The sequence below is a fragment of the Perca fluviatilis genome, chromosome 12 (assembly GCF_010015445.1).
Source record: "Perca fluviatilis chromosome 12, GENO_Pfluv_1.0, whole genome shotgun sequence".
In the NCBI taxonomy this organism is placed as follows: Eukaryota; Metazoa; Chordata; class Actinopteri; order Perciformes; family Percidae; genus Perca; species Perca fluviatilis.
In genome coordinates, this window is record NC_053123.1 from 20874197 (window position 1) to 20899662 (window position 25466).

The 25466-nt window shown below is 39.9% G+C and overlaps 2 protein-coding genes across 4 annotated transcripts; one reads left to right on the plus strand and one right to left on the minus strand.

Annotated features, from left to right (window-relative positions):
* The first annotated feature begins 1195 nt into the window (after positions 1-1195).
* nxpe3 (neurexophilin and PC-esterase domain family, member 3) lies at positions 1196-11066 on the plus strand. Of its 2 annotated transcripts, none has more exons than XM_039818904.1 (6): positions 1196-1885; positions 5022-5219; positions 5624-6405; positions 8517-8587; positions 8695-8913; positions 9005-11066. In XM_039818904.1, exons 2-6 carry the CDS (start codon positions 5127-5129, stop codon positions 9568-9570), a joined length of 1731 nt encoding a protein of 576 aa, XP_039674838.1. In that variant the 5' UTR covers positions 1196-1885; positions 5022-5126; the 3' UTR covers positions 9571-11066. The 2 variants fall into 2 exon arrangements, with proteins under 2 accessions (XP_039674838.1, XP_039674839.1); XM_039818905.1 differs by lacking the exon at positions 1196-1885 and adding an exon at positions 2845-3330.
* A 386-nt stretch (positions 11067-11452) lies between these two features.
* me3 (malic enzyme 3, NADP(+)-dependent, mitochondrial) lies at positions 11453-25249 on the minus strand. 2 transcript variants are annotated; one of them, XM_039818902.1, is made up of 15 exons: positions 25087-25249; positions 24335-24567; positions 20328-20461; positions 19705-19854; positions 18913-18988; positions 18291-18452; positions 18021-18124; positions 17836-17945; positions 16263-16360; positions 16035-16148; positions 15838-15943; positions 15144-15286; positions 13749-13922; positions 13566-13664; positions 11453-12635 (listed from the first exon to the last, which is right to left on the minus strand). In XM_039818902.1, exons 2-15 carry the CDS (start codon positions 24560-24562, stop codon positions 12474-12476), a joined length of 1860 nt encoding a protein of 619 aa, XP_039674836.1. In that variant the 5' UTR covers positions 24563-24567; positions 25087-25249; the 3' UTR covers positions 11453-12473. The 2 variants fall into 2 exon arrangements, with proteins under 2 accessions (XP_039674836.1, XP_039674837.1); XM_039818903.1 differs by lacking the exons at positions 20328-20461; positions 24335-24567; positions 25087-25249 and adding an exon at positions 20056-20321.
* Positions 25250-25466: the final 217 nt, after the last annotated feature.

A 25466-nucleotide genomic window follows, 5' to 3' on the forward strand; every position in this document is an offset into this window, starting at 1 on the left:
TTGACCACAGATTTGCTTCATTAATTCCAACTCATTAACCCAATATGGCTGGATTTTTGAGCATGTATAGAGGACGTGAACCAGGTCAACTTTACATTCACCACACTCTCTCCAACAGTATTGTATTTGGTTTGTGTATTTACCAATTTTCAGGGGTGTTATAAAAAATCAAACCAATAGTTTCCATGCATATTCCTGCCAATAGGGGGACTTTACATAACAGAAAACATTTGTACATGCCTGACTCCACTCCTCTTCAGTCACTGTTATTCCAATATCTTTCTCCCAAGAGTTTAAAGTATTATTAATTTGATTATCATTGTTTTTATTTAAAATATTATAAATTTGTCCCGTTACATTTTTAAAGCTCGACTTGTCATAGACTTTCAAGATATGCTCCACGGTAGGACTAAGGTCTTGAAAAGACTGTATGTTTGTTGTTATATAACTCCTTACTTGGAGGTATCTAAAAAAATGATTACTTGGGAGGTTATAATCCTTAGATACATTTTCGAATGTATCAACTACATGGTCTTTGAACGTTTTATGGAATCTTGTAAGTCCTTTAGTTTCCCATATGCTGAAAGTCTCATCCATATGATTTGGAGCGAAGTCTGGATCCTGACTAATTTCCATCAGGCAAACTGTATCAGTTGATTTTATTTTCATAATTTTACCTAATCTTTTCCAGCTCTTCCATGTATGGTAAATAGAGTGATTCAAATGTTTGACCCTTTCTGCAGTTTGCCCTGAGAAAATTAGAGAGGTGGGGGAGTCTACCAATTTGTTCTCAATAGATTTCCATTTAGGATTCATTTTATTATTCATCAAAACTAAAATGCTTTTAACTTGAGCTGCATGGTAATAAAGGCTCAAATTTGGTATATTTTAACTACCTGTTTAAACTTCAGGTGTTACAGCTGATATATTATTTTAAGCAAATAATTTCTATTTAAAAAAAAAAATCTAATTAGTGAGCTACTTCACAATGTTTCCAAGTATTAGCTGTCATCTCAAACATAGACATTCATTTCTCTTTTTTATTGCACTATTTGCACATTAACACTGTACATTTCATATTTTATATATTATTACTGTATATTTGTTTTTATTATATATGTTAAAAGTATTGATAATATATGTTGTTTTTATTTGTTGTTTGTATACCTGGAGTGGTGACAAAAATAATTTCCCCCTGGGATTATTAAAGTATTTCTGATTCTGTTTCTGATTCTGAAGCACCATCAGGGCACAAGAACCCCTGGTTGGAAATTACCGGTTTCATCTGAAACAGTGGATCATATTTGATAAACTGAGCATATGTTTTGTATGTAAAAACCTTAATTTGAAAACTAACGGTAACTAAAGCTGTGAAAAGTATAATATTTCTCGCCGGAATGTAGTGAAGTAGAAGTAAGTGGCATAAAATGGAAATACCCAAGTAGTGAAGAACTAAAGTACACGTTTATCTTCGCTACTCTCCACCACTGTTTCCAGGTCATTACAGCATGATAACAGGAGGTTGTACTGAAAGAGTTTTAATTATTCTAATCTTCTGTATGTATTTTGGCTGTGTGGAGAGGGAGAAACTGCTCCATACATTAACTTTGAGTGGCTTCAAGGATTTAATTCCTCTTTTTTAAATAACTGACCACCAGAGGACGCAGCACAGCAAGACTGATCCACCCATAAAGCCCCCCTCCCCCCGGTCCTGTTTTCCTCCCTTCCCATCAGTATTACTGGGAGCTCAGGACGTTCCTGTCTACTACCTCTGATATGCCACGCTTGCCGCTGCTGTCTCTTCTCCTCCGGCCAGCTGTTAGACTCATCACCCTCCTCCGGCTGTCTAACGGTCCCACACCATGCTAACCTGTCGACGTAATGTGTAAGTAGGGGAGCATTATACGGTTAAAACGTCTGCATCACCGGTGTTAACGTTAGCTAACATGGCTGTATACATGATATTAGAAATGTCACCCATGTATTATTGAGTGGCGTTATTATTATATCCTTCCGTTTCTTTGTTTTTGCCGTTGCAGTCGCTTATGTGATAGCAGCAGTTGACCGTTATTAATCTGAACGTTACTGATGTCTTGATCGCCTTAAAATGGGAACCGGAGGGATGTTTACAGTCATCAGTGACCAGGGGCGATTCTAGGCTCAGACCTTTAGGGGCAGAAAAATATCCTAGGTGGGGCTGTGCCATAATCAGTCAGTTTCAGTAGCCACCCCAACACAATTTAACACAATCTGCAGGATACCATTGCTCTGTGAAATAGTCAGTAGTTATTTAATGCCAATATTCAAAGGTTTAGGCATTCTTACACAAAAAAACATCTACACCTTGCAACGCAAGAGGCCCACCATCAGAACAGAATGGACAGTGGACTATATACATACAATAACATCAAATAATATAAATGTACTTAATATTTCTAGTAAACATTACACTGTATGAAATATGTATAATAAAGAATATGACAAAACTTAATGGAACATTTCTTTTATTTTATTTATTATTTACAGGGACAATGCAAACAGACATATAGTGTCAAAACAAAGCTTGTCACTGAAGTGCTGCATAAAAAGTTTATAGCAGATGCTAATTTTCAACTCCAGTGCTTTATGATCAAGACAAATGTTACTACACAGTTAAATGAAACTATGATTAATTAATTAGTTGATTGAATAAAAAGTATTAGCTGCAACAACTTTGAGTAATTTTTCAAGCAAATATTCCACAACACATGTAGAGTAAATAGCAAACATGCTATTAAGAAAGAAAAAAAAATTACTATATACAAAGAAACATGTGGTCAGGGCTGCGTTGTGCATGTGGGTGTGTGTGATCTTATTTGTACAGGAATTTTGCCCTTTTCTCCTGAGTGGCAAAATATGGTGCAGCCTCTCCAGAAGCGCTGTAGCGATCTGCGGTGGCATTCTGGATTGTAATGAACTCAAAAAAAGTGCTCTTGGATGTTGTTGTTGTTGTTGTTGGCGTCGATGTAGCGTAGAACAAGCACCAGCTGGCAGTGGGTGGAAATGTCAGTCGGCTTGAATGGCGATAAAATCCGCGATCTTTATTTACTCCAGAATGTGATCCCTCGGCCTCAGCACTGACGGCTCGTTTTGTAAGGTTTTTGACGCACCTTTAAAAACGGTGGCTGTCTTAAGGTGCTCCTCCAGTACTCTGTCGAGGGAGGCAACGAAGTCCACCAGTCCCCCGGAAATGCCAGGATTGCTCCAGGTGTCGGTTACTCGTTTATCTTATCCACCTCCTCGTTGTGTTTCTTCACCGCAACTACCGCAAATAGGATTTGAACTGCAACGGTTAGCCGATTAACGGTTCCTCAATTCTCATTTCTCAGCAGTTATAAATAGCTACATGCATTAAAAGCAATTTGTCCTCTGCATCCTATAGCCTACATAGCAGCAGTGAGCAGCTGGGTAGCCACTTGAGTTCCTTTGCAGACCTATGCCTTTCGGTCAGGGGCTCTGACAGGAGCACTCGTTTATTTGATAGGTCACAATTTTGATTATACATTTCTTTAAATCAAAATGTCCAAAATTCACTGGTTCCAGCTTGTCAAATATGAATATTTAACGTTACTGTTGGTATCTCTTGTTCTCTTGTCCATTCTGGTTTATTCCACCTTTTGGGCGGTTCTTGCAGTCAACAGCACTTGTTAGGGTCCTTTAGGAGACAGTGACTTCATCTAGTGATTTCACAAACAAAATCTCCTGACTTGCACGGGCTTGCACCTGTGGACGTAGCTCTCTATTAACACTTTGTGTGTAGCCCTGCGGCTGTGTACTTCTGATGACATATAGCACTAAATGCAGAGCATCTGGCCACTTCAAGACTGTTGTTTGCATAGTTTATTTTCCTTAAGTGTGCAATTAATTCTCTCTTCCTGTCCTAAGCTTTTGGGTGACAAAATGCAACTAGAGGATGGGGTAAGGGTGGCTTAGAGATGACGTACATTCTCCAAAATGTGTCCCAAGTAAGTAACTCTAGGCTGGCAGAATTGCTACTAAAGGGGAGAATGGAGTCTGTTTTGCAGGCTTCTTAAGAAAGGGAAGCCACAAGGAGATATTTAGACCCCTGTATAATTGTTTCAGTGTTTCCCACAGATTAGAAACCAATTTGTGTGTGGTGGGAGGGGGTGTCATCTGGATTGAAGCATTCAGTATAAGAGTAAAAAAATGACATAACATTATTTATAATACATTTATTTGATTCGCAGCTGCTACATATAGTTTTTTGACCTCGACATCCCAACTGCATTTTACCGCAAACTTGCGACTAGTTAACTTTCTTTCTTTTTTTTATTTTTATTGATGTTTTGGTCGGACAAATACAAAACCATAACTGTTACATTATTACAGTTACATGAATAGGAGTTACATTGTGTCTTTTTTCAGTATTTGCCTAGTCTTTTATATTTTTTCTTCACAAAGAATAAATAAATAAAATAAAAAGGAGTTTGACTAGTTAACTTTCTAAAGCAGGCACAATCGCTTGTTCGCTAAGAGTCGGGTCGGTGGTTGTGAATGTGTGATTGTGTAAAGGTGTTCACGAGATATATACCAACCTTTTGTGAACTTTTGAATTTTACCAGCCGTCTACTCTCCTTTATGGAGACAGACACTGTGTGCACGGTGGGAGGAGCTGTGTGTGTGTGTGTGTGTGTGTGTGTGTGTGTGTGTGTGTGTGTGTGTGTGTGAGCGAGACACAAGTGACAGAGATACAGAGAAGAGCAGGGAAAGGAAATGGAGTGAAATTCGAATTGAATTTTGGTTATTTCTTTAAAGAAGGCAGAACTCTTAACAATTACACAAAAATGTTTAACACTAACTAGAAAGAGCTATGGACACTGCTGCGATGGCAGAATAAAGCAACACCAAGGCAGACAACAGGGTGATGTATAATGTTGTATATAATATGTATTAATGTGTTTCTTTATAAACATGAATAGAAGAAGTACTAGTTTCTGTTTGTTCATCCTTCTCGTTGACAGAGTTCATTCAGCAGCATCAGTCGCTGAGGACGAAATGATGCCATCATTGCCGGTATGACAGCATAGAGTGAAACAGGGCCTGATCATGGGAGACAGGAAGTCAACATGTGCCGAAATTTGTCCAAATATACCCTCATCTTCCTCATTCTAGCCCTGTCTGGTCTCTACTTCCTGCTACGCAACATCCACACTGTGGAGGTAAGGAGAGAAGTGGGCTAGACATGGGTTTTCTCAATTACCTTGAAAAAGAAATGGATACTGATTTATTTACACTTTTATCTTTGAACAGCATGTTATGTATCTTATTAATAATACTTTAGCCTTTCAGGACAGTTATGGTACAGAACCTTTCTTCGCAACTGAGTGGAAATTCATTGTTATTATTATGTTATGTTATTAAGAACTCCACTGTTGAAAGAAGCTTAAGTCATTTTCACCAAATGATAACATTCACTATATATGGTGACACAGTTCTCTATTATAGGTTGAGGCCTATTGGGGTTAAACATGCATTTGCCCTTTTATGCATTTTTATCTGCCAGTCATAGGTTGCTGTTCCCATCTTCTGCAGCAGCTCTTAACTTTCCTCCCTTTTTCTTCAGAACTGGAACTGCCACACTATTTCAGCCCTTTACCAGCTCCAGAGCAGGATCCAGTCATCCTTCGTCCCAGTGAATCTCCCTACTTTTCATCACAACCGCACCTTCTGTGCCCATCTGGGCCAGAAACCGTCCCCTGAAGATGAACTGGAGGAGCGTTACCTGTTGGACTCTATCGCCTGGCCCGGGCCTCCGCCTCGCTCTACACCAACTGCCCTGCGCCAGACGAGTGACCCCATGCACAGCCTGTTCGCCATCCTTCCCACTAAGGGAGCAAGGGAGTGGCATGTGGGCGACCAGCTGGAGGCGCTCGTCCAAATGCATGACTTCCAGGGTCGTCCCAAGCGCTACGGCGGGGATTTCATTTTGGCCAGGCTGCACTCACCGGAGCTTGGAGCAGGTGTAGCAGGTAAAGTGCTGGACCACAGGAATGGATTTTATTCCGCTATGTTCCCGCTCCTGTGGGTCGGTTCTGCACAGGTTGAAATTACGTTGGTGCACTCAAGCGAGGCTGTTGCTGTGCTGCGACGGTTGAGGGATGAAAGGCCCGATCGAGTGTTTTTCAAGAGCCTGTTCCGCCTCGGCTTTCTGTCTGAAACTACTGTGTGCAACATGTGTCTGCCCCCGGACCACCAGCCTCTGTGCAACTACACAGACCTTTACACAGGGGAACCCTGGTACTGCTACAAGCCTAAGATGCTCAGCTGTGACACCAGAATCAACCACGCCAAAGGAGGCTATCTGAAACACCTTATCACCAACAAAGAAGCATTGCTTTTTCAGAGGTTTGTACTATTATAGGATGAGGGAAATATGTTGTAATATGACATACATTTGTGTTGTAGAAAAAGGCTAAGTCACGTATTATTCTCTAGACCAAAACCAACAATAAATTAATTTTACTAACAAGCAGGGGTAGAGCTACGGGGGGAAAGGGGGCGCAGCAGACCCCCCGCTGTAGGGCCTTGCCCCCCCAGCAGCCCCCCTAACTTTGGTGTTCAAAAAACTGTGCTTGTAAAAACAAACCTAAAACATTGAAACAAACAATTAATTTGTATTAATTAATAATAAATAATAATTGTAGATGTAATCTTAGCCCCCTGCCCCTCAAATACATAGCTACTGTACGCCCCTGCATCAAATGTGCAGAGCGGCGTTCGCACAGTCTGGCTCGCACAGATAAATAGATAGATAGATACTTTATTCATTCATCAATTTTAGCGAATCTGCTGCGGTGTGGTGGCCCTGCATCCCAGCAAAGACTGGAGCGACTGAGCTGCCCCCGAGCCTCTGAAGGTGAAGTCAGTTTCCCCAGGTGAAGTTTAAACACACGTTTAATTTAAAGTTAAATTTGTAATAAATGTAATGTATGCTAAAGGTGAGTCAGCATCAACAACAGCATGTCTGTTACATTAGCCATGAGTCAAATCGCTCCCTCGTGATTTGTAAGAGCATTCTGCCCTTTCATTAGTTTTGATTTTAGTAAAGACAAGAACAGCATAATTCAAAATATTACAAACTGGCATGTTTGAATTCATAACGTTTACAGAGGGTCGCCGTTTCGGTGACGTTACAACACACTACACAGTGCTTGCTGAGACCGATTAAGGATCCTACCAGGGCTCCAGACTAACGTTTTGCCTTGGTTGCACTGGTGCGCCTAACTTTTTTATTTAGGTCCACCAGCACAAAATTTAGGTGCACCCAAATTTTTCCTTGCGTCGCCGTTAACGCTGAATGATAGCTCTGTATTGTTTTTACGAAGTGGGCTAAATGTTCAGTTTTAAGTCAAAGCCACTTTTCACAAGCTCTTTTATTAAAACAGATTGTGATTATGTATGTATGTATTACTTTTCATACATGTAAATGAAAGTTATCTGAAATAAATAGCCTAGGATATATATATAAAAAAAAAATATATCTCTGAGAAAGTTCCTTCACTTGTTTTCCACAACAATAACAGACTGATTAAAGAGGACGCCCGGATAGCTCAGTTGGTAGAGTTCGACTCCGACCTGCGGCCCTTTCCTGCATGTTATTCCCCCCTCTCTCTTCCCTTTCATGTCTTCAGCTTTCCTATCAAAATAAAGGCCGAAATCTTAAAAAAAATTTAAAAAAAAACAGACAGAAAGACATAGGGTGACAGAGGGAGAGAGGGGGAGCGCGATGGACTGAAGCGTATGCTAGGCTACTCACAGAGTGACGGCTGACTCATTATGGGTCCAGCACGGGTCGAATGTCCTTTGGCAGGTCAGCCTTATTAATAAGGGAAAAACTTCCACTAATTAACCCTGACAAGGCACACCTGTGAAGTGAAAACCATTTCAGGTGACTACCTCATGAAGCTCATTGAGAGAACACCAAGGATTTGCAGCGCTATCAAAAAAGCAAAGGGTGGCTACTTTGAGGAATCTAAAATATAAGACATGTTTTCAGTTATTTCACATTTTTTTGTTAAGTACATAATTCCATATGTGTTCATTCATAGTTTTGATGCCTTCAGTGAGAATCTACAATGTAAATAGTCATGAAAATAAAGAAACACATTGAATGAGAAGGTGTGTCTAAACTTTTGGCCTGTACTGTATACAACAGAACAGAAATAGCCAAAAACTGAAAACATTTATTCCGATGAACATGTACACTGTAGTTTATTTTGAGTCTTTCCCACAAACAACGTTCTGATGCAGAAAACTTTTGGACTTCATTTTGACCAGTTTTTAAAGTTGTATGTGTTTAGTAGGAACTGGGCTGAGTGGCAAAGGGTTGGCTGGGGAAGTTGGAAAGTAACGCACCATTGGTGTTGGGCTTTTTTCAGTAACAAAAATATAGAATATCACCAGTTAACCTTAACACTGTGTTTTTACACTGATCAATTCTGTGTCTTTTATCTTAGTGGTGTAAACATTAAAGTTCGCATACACGCTTCAGGACCCGACAGAATCAACGTGTTGCCTTCCAGGAAAGGTACGGTATACCTGCAAAGTAACATTTGTAGTTTGTACGTCATGTCACATGCTTTGATTTATTCCATTAATTTAATTTTCTCTGCAACATTCCTTGCTTTCTATCAGAAATAGATGTAGAAAGCAGCAGTATAAAACCAGAACCTCTTAAGCTGGCACCGTCTGGATATTACTACGAGGACTCATGGCGGCCATTAAGTGGCGTTGCATTGGACCAGTTCAATGAATCATCTGACATCACTCAGTGTTTGAAGAACAAGGTGATCAACATGTATGGAGACTCTACCGTCAGGCAGTGGTTTGAGTACCTTATTGCTTTAGTACCAGGTGAGTGAGGTCTTTTTGTTTCATCTGATATGTTTACACTTGTGTATCGCGTATATCCCACTGCAACTTCCTTTAATTTCACCTTCCCCAGGATTAAAGGAATTTAATCTGGACAGTCCTAAAAACGTTGGGCCTTTCATGGCAGTGGACAGCACCCATAATATTCTTTTGAAGTACCGCTGCCATGGCCCGCCCATCCGCTTCTCCACTGTCATGTCCACTGAGTTGCGGTACATTTCAAACGAGCTGGACGGCCTCTCTGGGGGTCCCAACACTGTCGTGGTCCTCAGCATTTGGGCCCATTTCAGCACCTTTCCTGTGGAGGTGTACATACGACGGCTCCGTCACATTAGGCGAGCCCTGGTGAGACTTCTTGAACGAGCGCCGGGGACGATCGTTGTGATCCGCTCAGGCAACCTCCAAGCCCTGGACCAAGAGGTGAGCCTGTACAACAGCGACTGGTACTCCCTGCAGCTCGATGAGGTGCTCAGATCCATGTTCAAGGGACTCAACGTTCTGCTGGTGGACGCCTGGCAAATGAGTTTAGCACACCACCTTCCTCACGCCCTCCATCCACCTCCAGTCATCGTCAAGAACATGATAGACACACTTTTGTCTTACGTTTGCCCAGAGAAGAAAAAAAGCCAACTGATATAGAAGAAGAGCAACAATAGTGGATCTTGTTGTTGAAGGAAACTGAGGAGTTTACTGTGTGAATCCATCGACCAGTTCTTCAGTCAAGTGTTCCCCAAAGCTACATACCCTTTAAAACTGTCTTTACGGAGAGATTTGCCAGACTTCTAGTACTGATCTATGTTTACTTGCCTGTTATATATTTTTTTTGAACCCCCAAAAAAAATTTTTTTCTTTTGAAAATGCCAAAGACTTTGGCGCAGTGATTGTTACTTCCTTTCTGCTTTTCTTACCAAAGTGTTTTGTGTCTGCAGTATTTTTACCTTAGCTTAGCTGGCATTCTTTCAAGGTCACATTTTGGACTTTATATGTATGCATTTGTGTGTTAATTTTGCCAAAGCTGAAGACTCAGTGAGTTCTTGTTTCTAAGATTACTTAAAGCATAATTTAAAAGACAAAACCTGCGACTATTTTGTCAACCATCGTTTAACTTATTGAGGAACATCTTTTCAGCTTTGATATCCTCATACATCACGTTAAGATCCCACTTTGTTTCAGTTGAATTTTTCCTGATGACTTCGTTATCTGACAGGTCAGCCTTCAGACACTCAGAACTTTCACACTGCTTTGATAAATGTTCTGAACATCACTTCAGATGCTCACAGTTGTGTCTGTTCATTTGAGGCTAGACCGTTGCATACATTTCTAATATCAGCTCTTTTGTATGAATAGCTAACTTGCTATTGCAGTGATTACCTTTCTATGTTCAATTTTGTTCTAGATGTTTTATACGGACACATTAACATGATTAAATAATGTATGCTGCCACATGTTCATCATAGGAAGACGGTAAATATTGGAGAAGAGAGTTATATCAGGTCTGTGTGACACAAAGAGAAAATGTGCCTATTTTCTGTCTTATCCTGTTTGTTGCAGCCTTCTAGATCATATTGCACAACAGCTGCTGCAGACATTACTTTTTTTTATCTCATGTGATGGTGTCACATTGCTGAGCCAGCCCTGTGTAGCAAATCATGTCAAAATATTTTGTTTAGAAAATCGCAACATCTGTTCACAGCTGTGGTAGACCAGCTTGTATCGGTGATGATGAATATTTGCAGTTTATTTGTGTGCTTTCTTTCTGTTAAAGTGCAGAAAAAGAAATTGAGGATTTTTATATCTTAAAAAGTTTGGGATTGATGAAAATGTAAGGAATAGAATGATAGGACATTATTTCATATTTGCTGCACAGTTGACATAGCTGTAAATCCCGAAATTTCCCTTATCGTGATATTCACCTTTAACAGAATAAATTTAATAAATCTAAATGTGCAGTAAGGGGTCTGCACCACTCACTACCTTTACCTTTATTACTGTATATCAGTGGCAGTTGTTACTCTGTGGCTTACCTGCTGAATAATGTTACAGCTCGTCAAAATGCCATTAAATGTTTAACAAATGAAACAAAAACATTGCAATAAATTATTGGATAATGTTACATTAATCCAGTGTCATAAACAGAGCCGTGTTTCTCTTTAGAAATTACTTAAATTATAACCATCAGCTGAAAATGTATTTCATATTTTCTTAAATACAATAATTAGTGGCTGCAGAATTGTAGCTCTTTACATACAGTGTTTGGCCAAAAATATGTGGACACGCAGATTATATAGTTATTTAGTTTCTCATTCCAAAGCCATGGGTATTAAAAAGTAAGATTAACTAATAGAAGGGTTTTCTGAGTGGGAATATTTTGTACTGACATTACTGTTGCAGAAAAAGGAAATATATGTGACTTGACATTGATTTTGAGTGATGTAAATCCAAGAGTTTAGAAGCAAGAAGAGGAAAACTTTGATGAATGAGGCTGCAATGTAGGCAGACAGTCAATTATGCCGTAAACCACTCATTTTGTTGACAATTTTATTTAAAAAGTTTCATGTTCCCATTAAAAACTTCAAGCATATTTGTTGGCGCTAAAGTTTGCGGAGCATCATGTTCTCGAGGAGTAAAAGGTACAGCTCATCAGTAACTTTGGCAAAAACACCACAACAGGCAGAGAGTTTTGTACAAATCTAAGGGGAAAGCACGCCGTTGTGACACTAAATCCTCATCAATGCATCCTCTGGACACATTTAAGAAAACAAGTGCCTCACATCAAGAATAGCGGATTCCCACAGGGAGGCAGAGAAGGACAAACTGAAATACAGGCTGATTCTGGAGTGTTTTTAGTCGTGTGGGCAGGTTCAAATGTGTGCAGATAGATAGGAGTGTAAAATATGAGGAAGCAGCGTTTGAGTCCAATGTGGCTTCTTTGCAACCAAAACAATCAAGGTTTTAACTCAAATATGGAGCAGTAATGTCCTGAGGTCACACAGGAAGAGGCACTAAGAGTTTCAGAATGTGTCAATACAAGAGGAAGCATTGTGCGTTACTGAGAGCCACTGCTTTCTTGTTGCACGCACAAGATCTGATTCATCCCTCAAAAACTGATTTTGAGTCACTGTGATGGCTGAATACGTCAACATCTTAGCTGGAAAATCTAGTGAAAGGAGTGTAATTTAAGTTCTAAAGGTCGTGCTTTGATATTTGATATGCTGTTTGTGTGTGTGCAGCTATAAAATATTTCTCTCAGTCAGACCTTCAATCAGCTACAGAGAACTGATTTAAAACAAAAAGTACAACACTGAAAGAAAAATACAACTTCATATTTTCAACAGTTAAGAGAATTATAGAGACATATGAATTATAATGACCACTGTCCGTCTGAAAGGAGGGCAGAGACTTAATAACATTTATAAATGAAAGAAACAAGCAAAAAAAGCTAAAATTTGAGAATCATTGGGGACGTTTCTGAACAGAGGCAATGCAGAAATAGTACGCGACACCACGGCAGCATATTGAGTGAGTGAGAGAGACAGACAAAATCACACGTCCTGGACGTTCATGGCGTCCTGTGGCCAGCTGTATGTGTCCAGAGTGAAGGAGTCGTAATCTGGACTGTAGATGTGAGACAGCACAAACGCCTCCTTGTCTTTAGGTTCAGGGTACAGCGAAGCAATGTTGTGTTTGTAGGCATGGTTGACAATCTGGCAGAGACAGAAACAGACATAAATTTCAGATTTATAAAGGCCCTGAAAACTTATTTTATCAATCAGCTTCTTACTATGAATAAGTGATGGGATCAAACATGAACACAAGGTTTTCCACCAAAGTCAAAACAGATTGGGGTTTTTCGAAGTTTCTTTGTTTTCCTCTGTGCTCTTTTCACTGATTTAAAGTGGGCGGGGCTCATTGAGAAAAGGGTGATGTCACGTACTTCTGTGCACCAATCAGGATTTGGCAAAAACTGAAATCAGTCTGTCAGTCAAATCTGATCAAATCACATCCACACAGTCCTGCCAGCGTTAATCTTTAATAAATAATATCGAAAACATGTTTGTTGTTACTTATTTCATCATCACTTATTTAATGTCACTTTGGAGAATTAAAGCTTTAAAGTTTTCAGGGTCTTTAACAAAGTTGGAATTTCCCGTATGCAATTAATAGAACCTCTTAAAAAGATAAAACTTTAATATCTTAAAGCAGACCCTTATCATCATCATCATCATCGCACAAAATTAAGGAATGAAAAGGCTTTAATGAGAATAGTTTAATGTACAAAAAAGAATATTCTCTAAGGTCTAAACTTGGTTAGCCATTTGAGGATATTATTTCCTTTCACAGTAGTTACCACAATATACACTACAATATAGACAGAATTTTTAAGAATGTCAGCATGTTAACATTGTCAGCATGTTAACATTTTTGTTGAGACCTCCAATTTGTATTGTATGTAAACACAAACAAGCACACTTTGGGAGACATAATTAATAAGGTTGGGTTGAGTCAGTTTTCAGCTCCACGTGCAAACCATCATGCCACAATATACCCCCATAATATATGAAACAAATGATTGAGGTTACATATTCTATTGGACTGTGAGGAATGAGGGCTGATCGCACAGAAAGATCACTCACCTTAACTGCAATCTTGAAGGACACCTCTCTTATGGTGTTGAGAGGAGGATAAAGTCTTCCCTCAGCCAGGTGCTCCTCGGTTACCATGTCAGCTATGGCCTGGAACAATAAAGTTGATTGGAAGTAGAAGAAAAGTACACTACCGGTCATTTAACATTAATATGTGGTAACTGAAGACAATACCTCGGCTGTGGTGAGGAAGACATCGTCAGATATGTGTCGCACTCCACAGGCAATAACGCCCAAAGCGACTCCAGGGAAGACGTAGGCGTTGTTTCCCTGGCCGGGGTAGAAGGTGCGTCCATCGGCCAGCGTCACCTTGTTGAACGGACTTCCGCTGGCAAAGATGCCACGGCCCTGAAGAAGAACACAGAGGAAGAGGAGGATAGAGAGAAAACACAGGCAGAAAGTGTGAGTCACTTCTGTAGAGACAAAGGAAGATAGGTTTTCATTTTGGTTGTTTGTTTGATTTAAACTTTAGTGTGTAACTTTTTGATATTAACGAAAGTCCGTTACACGTTAAAGCCATTTCCAATTGAGTTGCTACAAAGCTAATGAAGACCATCAGCTCCACAACTCTCTCTGTATTTCTCACTATGGCTATGTTCAGAAACTGGCGTCGTCCGGCGACTTTCACACACTGAAACTCAAGTGAAGATAATTACCTCTTGCAAAGAGTCCATCATGTTTTTTTTAATCCTCCGTGTCCTCCTTGGCTACTAGCAACCTCGTGGAGGACGGGTGGGGGTGGTGTGCGATCACATTAGGCTTGTATCATGTGGATGCGCCGGCAGTTTTGTTATCATTACTTAGAATTCCTCATGGGGGCGACAGAAACTACGCACTACAGCTTTAAAGATAAACTGCAGAGATTACTAGGGTGCTGTGGAGAAACATGTCTGAGACCGCAGGGGGCAGTAATGAAAAAAGTGCACTGCGACATACCGTAGAGGTCAACAGAAAAAGGGTGGATTTACACAATGATTACTGTGCTTTCTGACAAGAAAGAATAAGTTGTCTTGTAATTTTAAGCTGAAAAACAGCTAACCATGTGTCCATGCTAAGTTTAGTTTTTATATGAGATTGTTTTATTGTTATCCTAAAAAGGGGAAGTTTAGTTTATTTATTGTTTTTGGGAAATTCTTACAGAGCCTCAACATTTCTTGTCAGTTGTTGACTAGGCCTTCGTGTTGAACTTCCTGATGTGTTGACATAAAACTTGTAACTGTAAACCCACCTCAAAGACTGGCCATATACGCCAAATAAAAACGGCCTACAACAGCTGTATTTGTAGATCGATTTTACACAATTACACATATACTATAAATTAAAGCTGGGTTAGCCAAATTAAATTTTGCAGATTTCATTCAACAACAAAAAAACATTTTCACTTGTGGTCTTTGTAGGAGGTGGGATATGCATTCAGTGTTTTTGTTATTTCTCATACCTACACACAATAGTATATTTGTGTTGGAAACACTGAATGTAGTGTACTTTAAACCTGATTTTAATCAATTGGAAACTATTCTATACTTTCTACATGGAGCACCTAAAATCTACAGTGAGGCTGGTTAGTACCTCTGTGAGCGTGTAGCACTGCTCTGCTGTGCACTCCGCCTTGCTGGTGGGATTACTCAGGGCAAAGATGATCGGCCTCTCATTGAAGGATGCCATGTCTTTGATAATCTTCTCAGTAAATGCTCCTGTGATAGCAGCCACTCCTTCATGTTCAGGAAATAGAACAGAGAATCCACAGAAATGACTTTAAGTTCATAAGCTTCGATGAGACAATGTGAATAAAGGTGCCATTTGTAGGATTCAGACCACATGAGTTGATTATTGTCAAGCAAAAATGATCTCCAAATTGTACTATTTTCATCTATGGTTGTTTGTGCTTATGTAATTATTTTCTGATAATTTCTTTAATCTTAATACCAAGAAGAATTCATGTTATCACAGTAGTGCACTAGTTGATTAAAAGATCTTCCAGTTCATCACACACAGTGTTTGAATTTAGACACATGAATGCTAACATTTACATCTAAAATCTTTGTGAAACACTGAGTGAATTAGTTGATTTGGAGAAAATAAAAAAGAAATGATTGTGCTGAGCAAAACTAGACATAAATTCACCTTTAATAAGTTTCTCGGTTTTTCCACAACTGTTCAGGAATGACCATAAATAGATGAAACAATAACAATGTGAGTTATTATAAAGGAGTTTTATTTAACACCATTAAAAACCTCAATGTGACCGTCCAGGTAGACTCACCTATGATCGCGGTGGGTTTGATGGTGTGCACCACCTCCTCCAGGGTCTTCACATGTGGGTGATCGTGAGCAAACTCCTCTTTCTCGTGGTTAAGATGGCCTCTTCCCTAAATTTGAGTAAAAGGATGGTGCTGTTTGGTGATTTACACACAGGGGATATTTGGGAAGGCTGAGTGAGTTGACAGACGCACACTATACCTTTACAATGAGACCTTTTGAATCAACCAACCAGATCTTCTTGGCAGCTTCTTCTCTACTTAATCCCTGTTTGGCCATGGCCATCATGAGCAGATGAGCGATACCAAGAGCAGCCTGGCAAGAAAAGAAAAAAAAAATTAAAAAAAATAAGAGGATAATCGGTCAGACTACAGACTGTTATTTTTGTTTCAAAACAGAATAAAATCCTTGTGAGCAAGATCTTCTCACCTCACCCGCCCCCTGGAAAACAAAGGTGTGGTCTACGAGTCTGTTCTTGGTGATCTTCAGAGCAGCTAAGATCCCGGCAACAGCTACTGAGGCCGTGCCTGAAAAGAAAAGAAAAAGATCTCATCTGAAAAATGAGACACGCTGAATGACGTGCAGAAACTGTGTGCCATGACCATATAGTTAATTTAGAAATATAAAATGCTAATTTTGTTATTTGTTGATGAAATCATGTTGATTACCAGCAAGTCATAACAAGTAGAGTAACAATAATGGTCTCATAGTAGGGCTGGGCAATATATCAATATTATATTGATATATGAGGCTAGATATCGTCTTCAATTTTAGATATCGTAATATCCTGATAGTGTGGTCTTTTTCTGGTTTTAAAGGCTGCATTACAGTAGAGTGATGTAATTTTCTGAACTTACCAGACTGTTCTAGCTGTTCTGTTATTTGCATTTACCCACATAGTTATTATATCAACATAACTGATGATTATTTATCAAAAATCTCATTGTGTGCATATTGTGAAAGCACCAATTGTCAACACTACAATTTCGATATCAAAAATATGGGGATATTTGATTTTCTCCATATCACCCAACTCTACCTCATAGTTAGTATTTTTCACATTCGGATATTTGAGCATTTTCATGTTATATAATATTTAATGTGTATAATGTTAAATGTCAGTTGCAGCAGTTGTAGTACAATGTTTTTGTGTTTTCTAATGTTTTATGTCCATAATGTCATCCAAACAGCAGCATTAAGAGCAGGAGTAGTTACCAGACGACTCCAGCAGAGGGAGCGCAGAGCTCTTTTAAGGAACACCTCGCTTCCTTTCTGCACTCATTACACACATGATCTGAGGAAAGTTTGTTTCAGTGCATATTTCAGGCAAATATTCCCCCCTTTTCAGGGCTTTTACATCAGAAATCTTAAAAAGGGAGTGAACAACTCAACTTCCGCAGTGTTTTTACTAAATTGCGACATGCACAGAAAGTGCAACAAACATTTACAAAGCCAGGAATGAGGTGATCTTGCTGATGTTCTCTAGCCTGGATGCCAGCTGAACTTAGCCCCGCCCACAACATTCGAGGTCGGGAAGTTTGACTAGAATCTGAGTATGACCATATCAGGCTAGATGTTATTAATGTCTCTGTCAGTCTCCTCCAGCAGCATTTAGGCATTAACCAAATTCTACTAAGTAACCTGACAAGTTACAGTTACAAAAGATACAATCTAAAAAATTAACAGTATTTGTCGTTGGTGCTATTGCTGATATTATTCCAAGGTTAAGGGTTAAATCTTCGTAGGAGTCATTTATGGCTCTGGCTGGAAACAGGAAATAGGATGAACTGATTATTTTACAGGTGTGCCTCTGAGCTTGCACTTAAATTCTAATCTCTGTTTTTGTCTCTTGCTTCTGAGAATGTGGTACTTCTGGGCTGGGAACATTGTGAGGAAGCAAAATAAGGTCATTTGGATTGTTTAGATGGTATTAAGTGTTATTTTTGTCTATTTTGATGCGAAAAAATCATTAATATCGTGATTAAAAAGGGTATTTAAGTACCTTGGATGTCGTCGTTGAAGGTGCAGTATCGATTCCTGTATTTGTTGAGGATGCGAAAAGCATTGGTGTTGGCAAAATCCTCAAACTGTATCAGACAGTTCATCCCGTACCTGCAGGACGACAGAGTGACCGAGTCAGACATCCGGAGTCGCTCGAACATTTCAGTCATTTGTGTTTCCACTCACTTGTCGGTCACTGCCTGCATGAACTCGTCGACCAGCTCGTCATACTCCTTTCCTCTGATTCTCTTGTGCTTCAGTCCGATGTACAGGGGGTCATCGAGCAGCGTCTGGATCAAAAAATCAGTCAGTCAATAAGTGACAACTTGGCATCGCATTTCTGTTTCAGAACTATCATAAAACTCGTCTGAAATGGATGCTATCAAGTAACGACTGATGAGAGGCAGATACAAAAACCTCACTCCAGCCGTCCTTCAGCTCTGCGATCAAACACACCTGGTTATCAGTGCCGACGTCCAGCAGCACAGGGAGACACTGCTGCGGTCGAACACCTCCACAGGCTGTGTAGAGCGCCAGCTTCCCAACAGGAATACCCATTCCGTAGCCTCCGAGGTCACCCAGGCCGAGGATACGCTCCCCGTCTGTCACCACAACGGCCTACACAAGAACACATATTAGTAGGGCTGGGCAATATGGAGAAAATCGGATATCACGATATCCTTGACCTGATATCTCGATGTCGATATTATAGGGTTGACAATTGGTGCTTTTAAAAAATATCTTCACAATGAGATTTAAGATAAATAATCTTCAGTAATGTGGATATAATGACTAAGTGGGTAAAGGTAAAAATAATAGAAGAGCTAGAACAGTCTGGTAACACAGAAAATGACATCACTTTACTTTAATGCAGCCTTTAAAACCAGGAAAAGACACCACTTAAGCTATTTATGATATTACGATTTCCAAAATCTAAGATGATATCTAGTCTCATATCACAATATCAATATAATATCGATATATTGCCCAGCCCTACATATTAGTAATATGTTTGATAAGATTATTAATTTCTCAGGCATTATTAGCAGTGTGTGTGTGTGTGTGTGTGTGTACACACCTTTATGTCTTCTTCAGGCCAGGAGTTGAGCACGGTGGCAATGTGGCCTTTATCATGGATGGTGATGAAAAGTCCTCTGTAAACAAGCAGGTTTAAATTATAAGGCAGCAGTATTGATTTGATGAGGCACGTTTTTAGATCAGTTTCCTGCACGCTGTTGGTTTTCAATCACTGCAGTCAGACATGAAAATAAAACATCAGATACTTGAAACTTGATAGCCTTAATAAAAAGGAATAGGACATTAAAAACGAAGTTAAAAGGATGTTAACTAATTTATATTATATATATTAAATTTTTAGGCCTTTATTTTGACAGGACAGCTGAAGACATGAAAGGGGAGAGAGAGGGGGGAATGACATGCAGCAAAAGGACGCAGGTCGGAGTCAAACCCAGGTGTGCTGCGTCGAGGAGTAAACCTCTATATATGGGCGCTCGCTCTACCAACTGAGCTATCCGGGCGCCCTACAGACGTCAATCTAACTGTGATTTTGATACTGCCTAACTGTAATTTGTAAACTCCATAAATATCCAGCAAAAACGTTTTTTCAATGGATTTATTATAACTATTGTTGTTCCCTGTATCCCACACACCACAATTGTTTGAATTAGTCCATAGTGTGCAACAGAAACCAAACTCTCCTGAGAGATGGTGTTAGGAATGTCAGGTATACGCAATTGTTGTGATGAAAAATGGTCCTTCATAGAGAATGTTAAACCAAATATAAAAATAAAACAATACCTAAAAAAATAGTGTTGCTGTGTAGCTACGGTGTAGATGTGATGTAGCTCACCGTGGTCTCCTGAAGGCAAGTCCATACTGTTGGCACGCCAGGCCGACAGTGGGAGTGTACACGATGGGCATGAACTCCTCGATGTCGGAGGTCAGCAAACGGTAGAACAACTTCTCGTTTCTGTCCTGCAGCGTCATCAGCAGGATGTACCTGAGACAGAAAGAGTCATCAAAACCTGACATCACCATTTTTGTTTTAAGAAATCTGCAAGATCTTTTCTGATTAAAGTTAATTGGAAAAGTGCTAAAAATATTTCTGCATTAAATAGTGAATGAGAGAGAGAGAGAGAGAGAGAGAGAGAGAGAGAGAGAGAGAGAGACATGCAGCAAATGTCCCAGGATAGAACCAAACCAGAGATGCTGCAGTTATCTGTTGCGTTCTTGACTTCTACGCCACTGCATGCTGCTTTACAAGTCTTTCATGGGACACTAAATAAACTTTTAATCATCCTATGAATAACAAGAACAGCATCTGATGGTGCACCAGCAACGGATGGGACATGCTGAAGAAGATTCGACCAAACAAGTGGGTCAGCCCCGATTGGTTCATTCAACATCTGCCGCTGTATTCTTGAACAGCACTTCAGCATGCTTTATTGTAAATGTCTGAGTCTCTGTCCTCACTTGTCCAGAGGATTGACGCGTGTTTCATAGCTCTTCATGACGCGCAGCACTTGCACATCCTGGGAGAGGAAGCAGGGGGGCAGCAGGCCGTGGATGCCAAGTTGTAAGCGCTCCTCCAGGGTGAATGCCATTCCCTGCAGGGTGGAGGAGGAGCGGTTATACAACACTGTGATCCCTCAAAGAGTTTGCACTGGGTGAAGTTTACAAACCAAATAAGAATAGGACAACCCACACCATAGTGACTCATGTGTTTGTCATCACAGTATGAGGTTGGTTATGACTCATAACTGCCGCGCCCAAACACAGTGGTCTTTTTGAGGTTTTCTCTAAATTCTGCATTAGCTGCCATGTTTATATGATAACACTGGTAATAGGGCAATATTGAAAAAGCCTTTTTTTTTTGTTAACTTAGAGCAGTGAACAACACCAGACCAGGCGTTTAGTCTGGTAAGCAGCCTTGTACCCCTCTGCCTTCTGGTTATGGTTAGTGCTGCTGCTCCTCTGTCTCGCCGTTGGCAGACTTCCCAAAGAGTGATTGGAGGGGAGCGTGCGGTTTAATCTATTTATTCTGTCCAATAGTGTGGGAGCCTGAACTCACTCCCCTGTCAGCTCCATTTCTCCTTACTCGTCTCTGCTGTATGGCTCTCTCCGTTTCCTCTTGATTCTTGCACGGCAGAGGAAACACTGACCTACATGGGAATAAACTGGCCTTCCAGTGTCAGTGTGTTTATCTACTGTGAGTCTGAATTTTTCTGAACACACACACTTCTCCCAGTATATTTTTCATTCTGGAGTGTAAAGGGATAGGGGATTAGATATGTGGTTGCTAATAGTAGATTACAATCATTAGGTCTACAGTTGTTTGTCAAGCTGCGTGCTTTTCATTGAGGAGTATTTTGATGATACATGCTCAACAGCTGAGCACTACTGTACTATTTAGCTGCAAGCACCAGTCTGCAGAACAAAAGGTCTGCTGACAGAGGTCATTAAAAAAGGAGATACTCTGACACGCCGATGCCTTAAATACCAAACCAGACTAACATTAGACAAGGAAAGAGAATGTCAGTGTGCACGGCAAACTTTCAAACTATTCTAACATCACAAATGTCGATGGAAAACTTTTTACATGTAAACGCTGATAACAAATATATCTGCATAACCGTGAACGTGGCCAATGAGAAAGTCACAGATTAACAAAGTTAAGCTAAATGCATTAGTGCGAACAGGTAAAGTAAACCCATTAAGGAGACACTTCTAACCAGTAGCAATTAAGGCTAGCCTACATGCTATCTGTCAACACAAGGAGAGAGTGAAACGAAACGTAGGTATAAACTGCTTAACCTTAGTAATCAAAGACTAACACTCACCCCAACCACAGACTATTCACCCCACTTCCCTCTGGAAGGCGTTACAGGTCTCTCCGCACCCGAACCAGCAGGTTCAAAGGAAGCTTCTTTCCTGCGGCTGTCACCCTACTGAAGTCTAGCTCTGCATCCCAGTGACAACCAACCAACTAAGCCCCCAAACCCCCCTATCCCACCCATATTGTCCTATTTATTTATTTACAAATGTACATACTGTAACTACAGTTATACATAGCCATATTCTACTGCTCTTCATACTGTTAATCCTGCACATACACTTATTCTCACTACTCTTATAATGTTACTGTTTGAACACTACAATGGTACTGTTAACGCACTGCACATAGCTGTACATACTGTACATATCTGTCTATATGGTTTATACTGAATATCCATATTTTATTCTGTTTTTCTTATAATAATACACTGCATTTATCTGTATTATTTGTTACTACTATTATAATGTTATTGCTACTACATTGCACATATCTGTACATGTTGTTCATACATTGTTCATATTACATTTATTCCACTCCTATAAAAGGTAACTGCTAATACACCGCACACATTTATATTTAATTTATATCACTCTAAACCACCTTCTGTCCATATTTATTGTCCTGTCTATACTTGAATATCAAATTGCACTTTTTCTGCTCTTTTTGCACTTCTGGTTGGACGCAAACTGCATTTCGTTGTCTTTGTACTTGTACTCTGCACAATGACAATAAAGTTGAATCTAATCTAAATCCAAATTCCAATTCAAACCTTATCATGAATTGCTCTGTATTTACAACATAATAGTACCAAATATAATCATGTGTTACATTTATGGTAATGAGCCAATTTTGAACTTTTGCATGTTAAAGGTCACTGGAGTCAATTTGAATAATAGGTTAATGAATAGGTCACAAATCTGGCCTTCCTCAATAAATACAGTTAATATACCCAGTGGAGCTGCTCAGTGTCAACTATCATCACACCAACGACTGCGTGATGGTGACAAAATGTGTAAAACTTTAAGCACACCGCCGACGTGAACTAAAATGTACTTTTTTATTACAAGACAATTTTTTCATCTAAGTGGCGCTCAACTCGCTGACTGTTTCTGCTGAATTGACCTGTGAGTCAGGCGTGTAACTGCTGACTGAGCATTAGGAACTGTGGAAAGAACTGTGACTGACCTGCCACCAACCCAAATCAAAGCAGTAACCTCAGTTAGTCATGCTGTCCTCTAGCAAGGCAGAAAGAAAAATATTTCCTGTCAGAACCAAGTTTGGGAGGAAAAAAATGCAGTAAAAAACATTGGTGAGTCACTTGCTGGATGTTTGTTTTAGAACAGTTCTGCAACTGCAGCATCTTTGGAAAGGGCTTTTTTTCTTTAACTCCCAACTGTGACTGCAAAAGCATTCACATTGTTCTGTGCTAATGCAGTGCTATTGTCACACTCTGAATTTAACATATTATGGGGGATTCAAAATATAAAATAGGTCCGGATTATCTTAAAAAGTGAACTCAATTCCCATTATGTCTGTGATATTTTTATGTTTTATGCTTTATTAAGACAGAGATGAAGCGGACAGAGACAGACACATAAAGGAATCTACAGAGGTACCATTCATTCTGTAGCTCCAGATGTGGGCGTTTAACCGCAACTGTCTCACTTAGATAGGAGCTATGGCATTCCTGTGGCACTGCTGTGCTGTACCATTTACATGGTATTCTCTGTGTATATATGTTCCACCATCATAACACGGTATGTGAGACATAACGCTATCTATAGACACAGTCACGTAAACACAGAGACAGCACAGGTTAGATTTTGAATAAAGTTGCAAATTTTCCTATTAATGTGTAAAAAAGAATCTTGAGTGTTATATTTGTTCAAGAATGCGACATGTGGTGTACTACAAAACTACAGACTCTCTGCCTACAAAATCCACCATCAGTGTTATACTCCAGAAAGCTACCTTAATATAAGAAAAATGTAGCAGACCTATAGAGATGCTAATAATATATACTGTAAATAAGTTGTGATGGCACCTCACACATCATCTTAGAACTATATGAACTAGGTCATTTATAATAAACACGTGAGGAAAAGATGGACAATAATTCAGTTACTAAGAGTAATATTGTTTAAGCTAAAATACCAACAATTTACTAGTCAAACGTAAATATGTTCTGGTTTTCTTGGTCTTTTATGATAAACTGAATATCTTCTGCTTTTTGGGTTGTTGGTCAGACAAAAAGATACATTTGAAGACACCCCCCTTGGGCACTTGTGAGGGGTATTTTTTTTTCTTAAAAGACCAAAACACTGTATTGATTATTTGATTGATAAAAAGGTCAGTGGATTAATCAATAATTGAAATAGCCTAGTTGTTAGTTGCAGCCTTAAAATGTCTAACATAAATTTTAGTTAGACAACGTATTTAAAAAAAAAAAAAAAAGGTAGATATCTTCTGCTGTGCTATATGTTCATATGAATATATAGCCGAGCATAATGTCCACACATACATTACAGGTGGGCACCCCCTGACCTTTACCTGTTGTTGTCACCATGTCGTAGAATAAAAAGGAATATGGACTTGCTCCTGGTGATTGATAAGAAAAAGGTACTGGACACATCGTTGAGCTCACCTTGTTGAGGTGTGGGTTTCTGGTGATGTCGTAGCCCCTCTTCTTGGTACTGACGCTGCCCTTTCGACCCGTCCCGAAGTGGCAGACGCGCACAGCAGGGAGAGAGGCCCTGTCGGCGGGCATGACCCCAGCGGGGTGACCCGGGGATCCGACGAAGACCCTCATCCCGCCCGCTGCTGCCGTGCGCCTGCACAGAGACAGAACGGCTTTTCCTGGGAGGGAGTTCATGCTGCCTGCAGACAACAACATACAGTGAGTGTCAGTTATATCCTGCAGATGGTAAAAGTCACCTTCCAGTTCAGGAAAAGGACGCACGATCTAGAAACGCCACACATAACATTAACTTGAGCTAACAAGTTAAGCGAGCCTGTCTCCCTGTAACATATTACCTTGAATATAACAGGTTGAGCGAGTCTGTCTTCCGGTAAATAACCTGCTCCAAGTGTGAGGAGTGAATTCTGAAGCATTAGCTAGCTTTAACGTTATATAAGCTGAGTCACAGTGATAAACAAGTGATAGCAGCCATTAATTAGCTAGTGCGAATAAATAATATAAATAGAATGATCGTTTATAAATGATTGAGCCGATGTGCTCAGTGTGTTTCTATTAACATGCTGCTGTATGCGGCTGCATCAGATTAGCTGGTTATTGTTAGCTGTCTGCTGTTTTCATCATAATTGAATGTTTTTTTGGAACAATCTGCGCAACTGCTAATGCTAGCTAGCGGGTAGCTACTATTCAGTTAGCCTCACCTGGAAACGGTGTGAAGCTGCTGTGCCCCTGACTTCAATCTTCATAGGAGACGTTTTGTGCTCGCGTTAACGATATGTTATCAGTGGATGTTGTGAAGAATCGACAGCTAACAGCTGATCCAGGATCCTTTATCATTGACAGTCCCACTCCCCCACCAATCAGACCGCAGCTTCGCGCTAAGAGGCGGACCAACCAACCTCCTCCTCCCTGTTATTCAGTAAACACTGGCTCCATCTTCAGCGTCAACATCTGCACTTCAAAATGCAACATAATTATCTTTGAAAAGATTTCAAAATGTATAAGAACTTGCCTTTATGCTATTATAATTACTGCATTGTAACAGAACAGTGGCACTGTTTAAATTGCATGGCATAAAAAA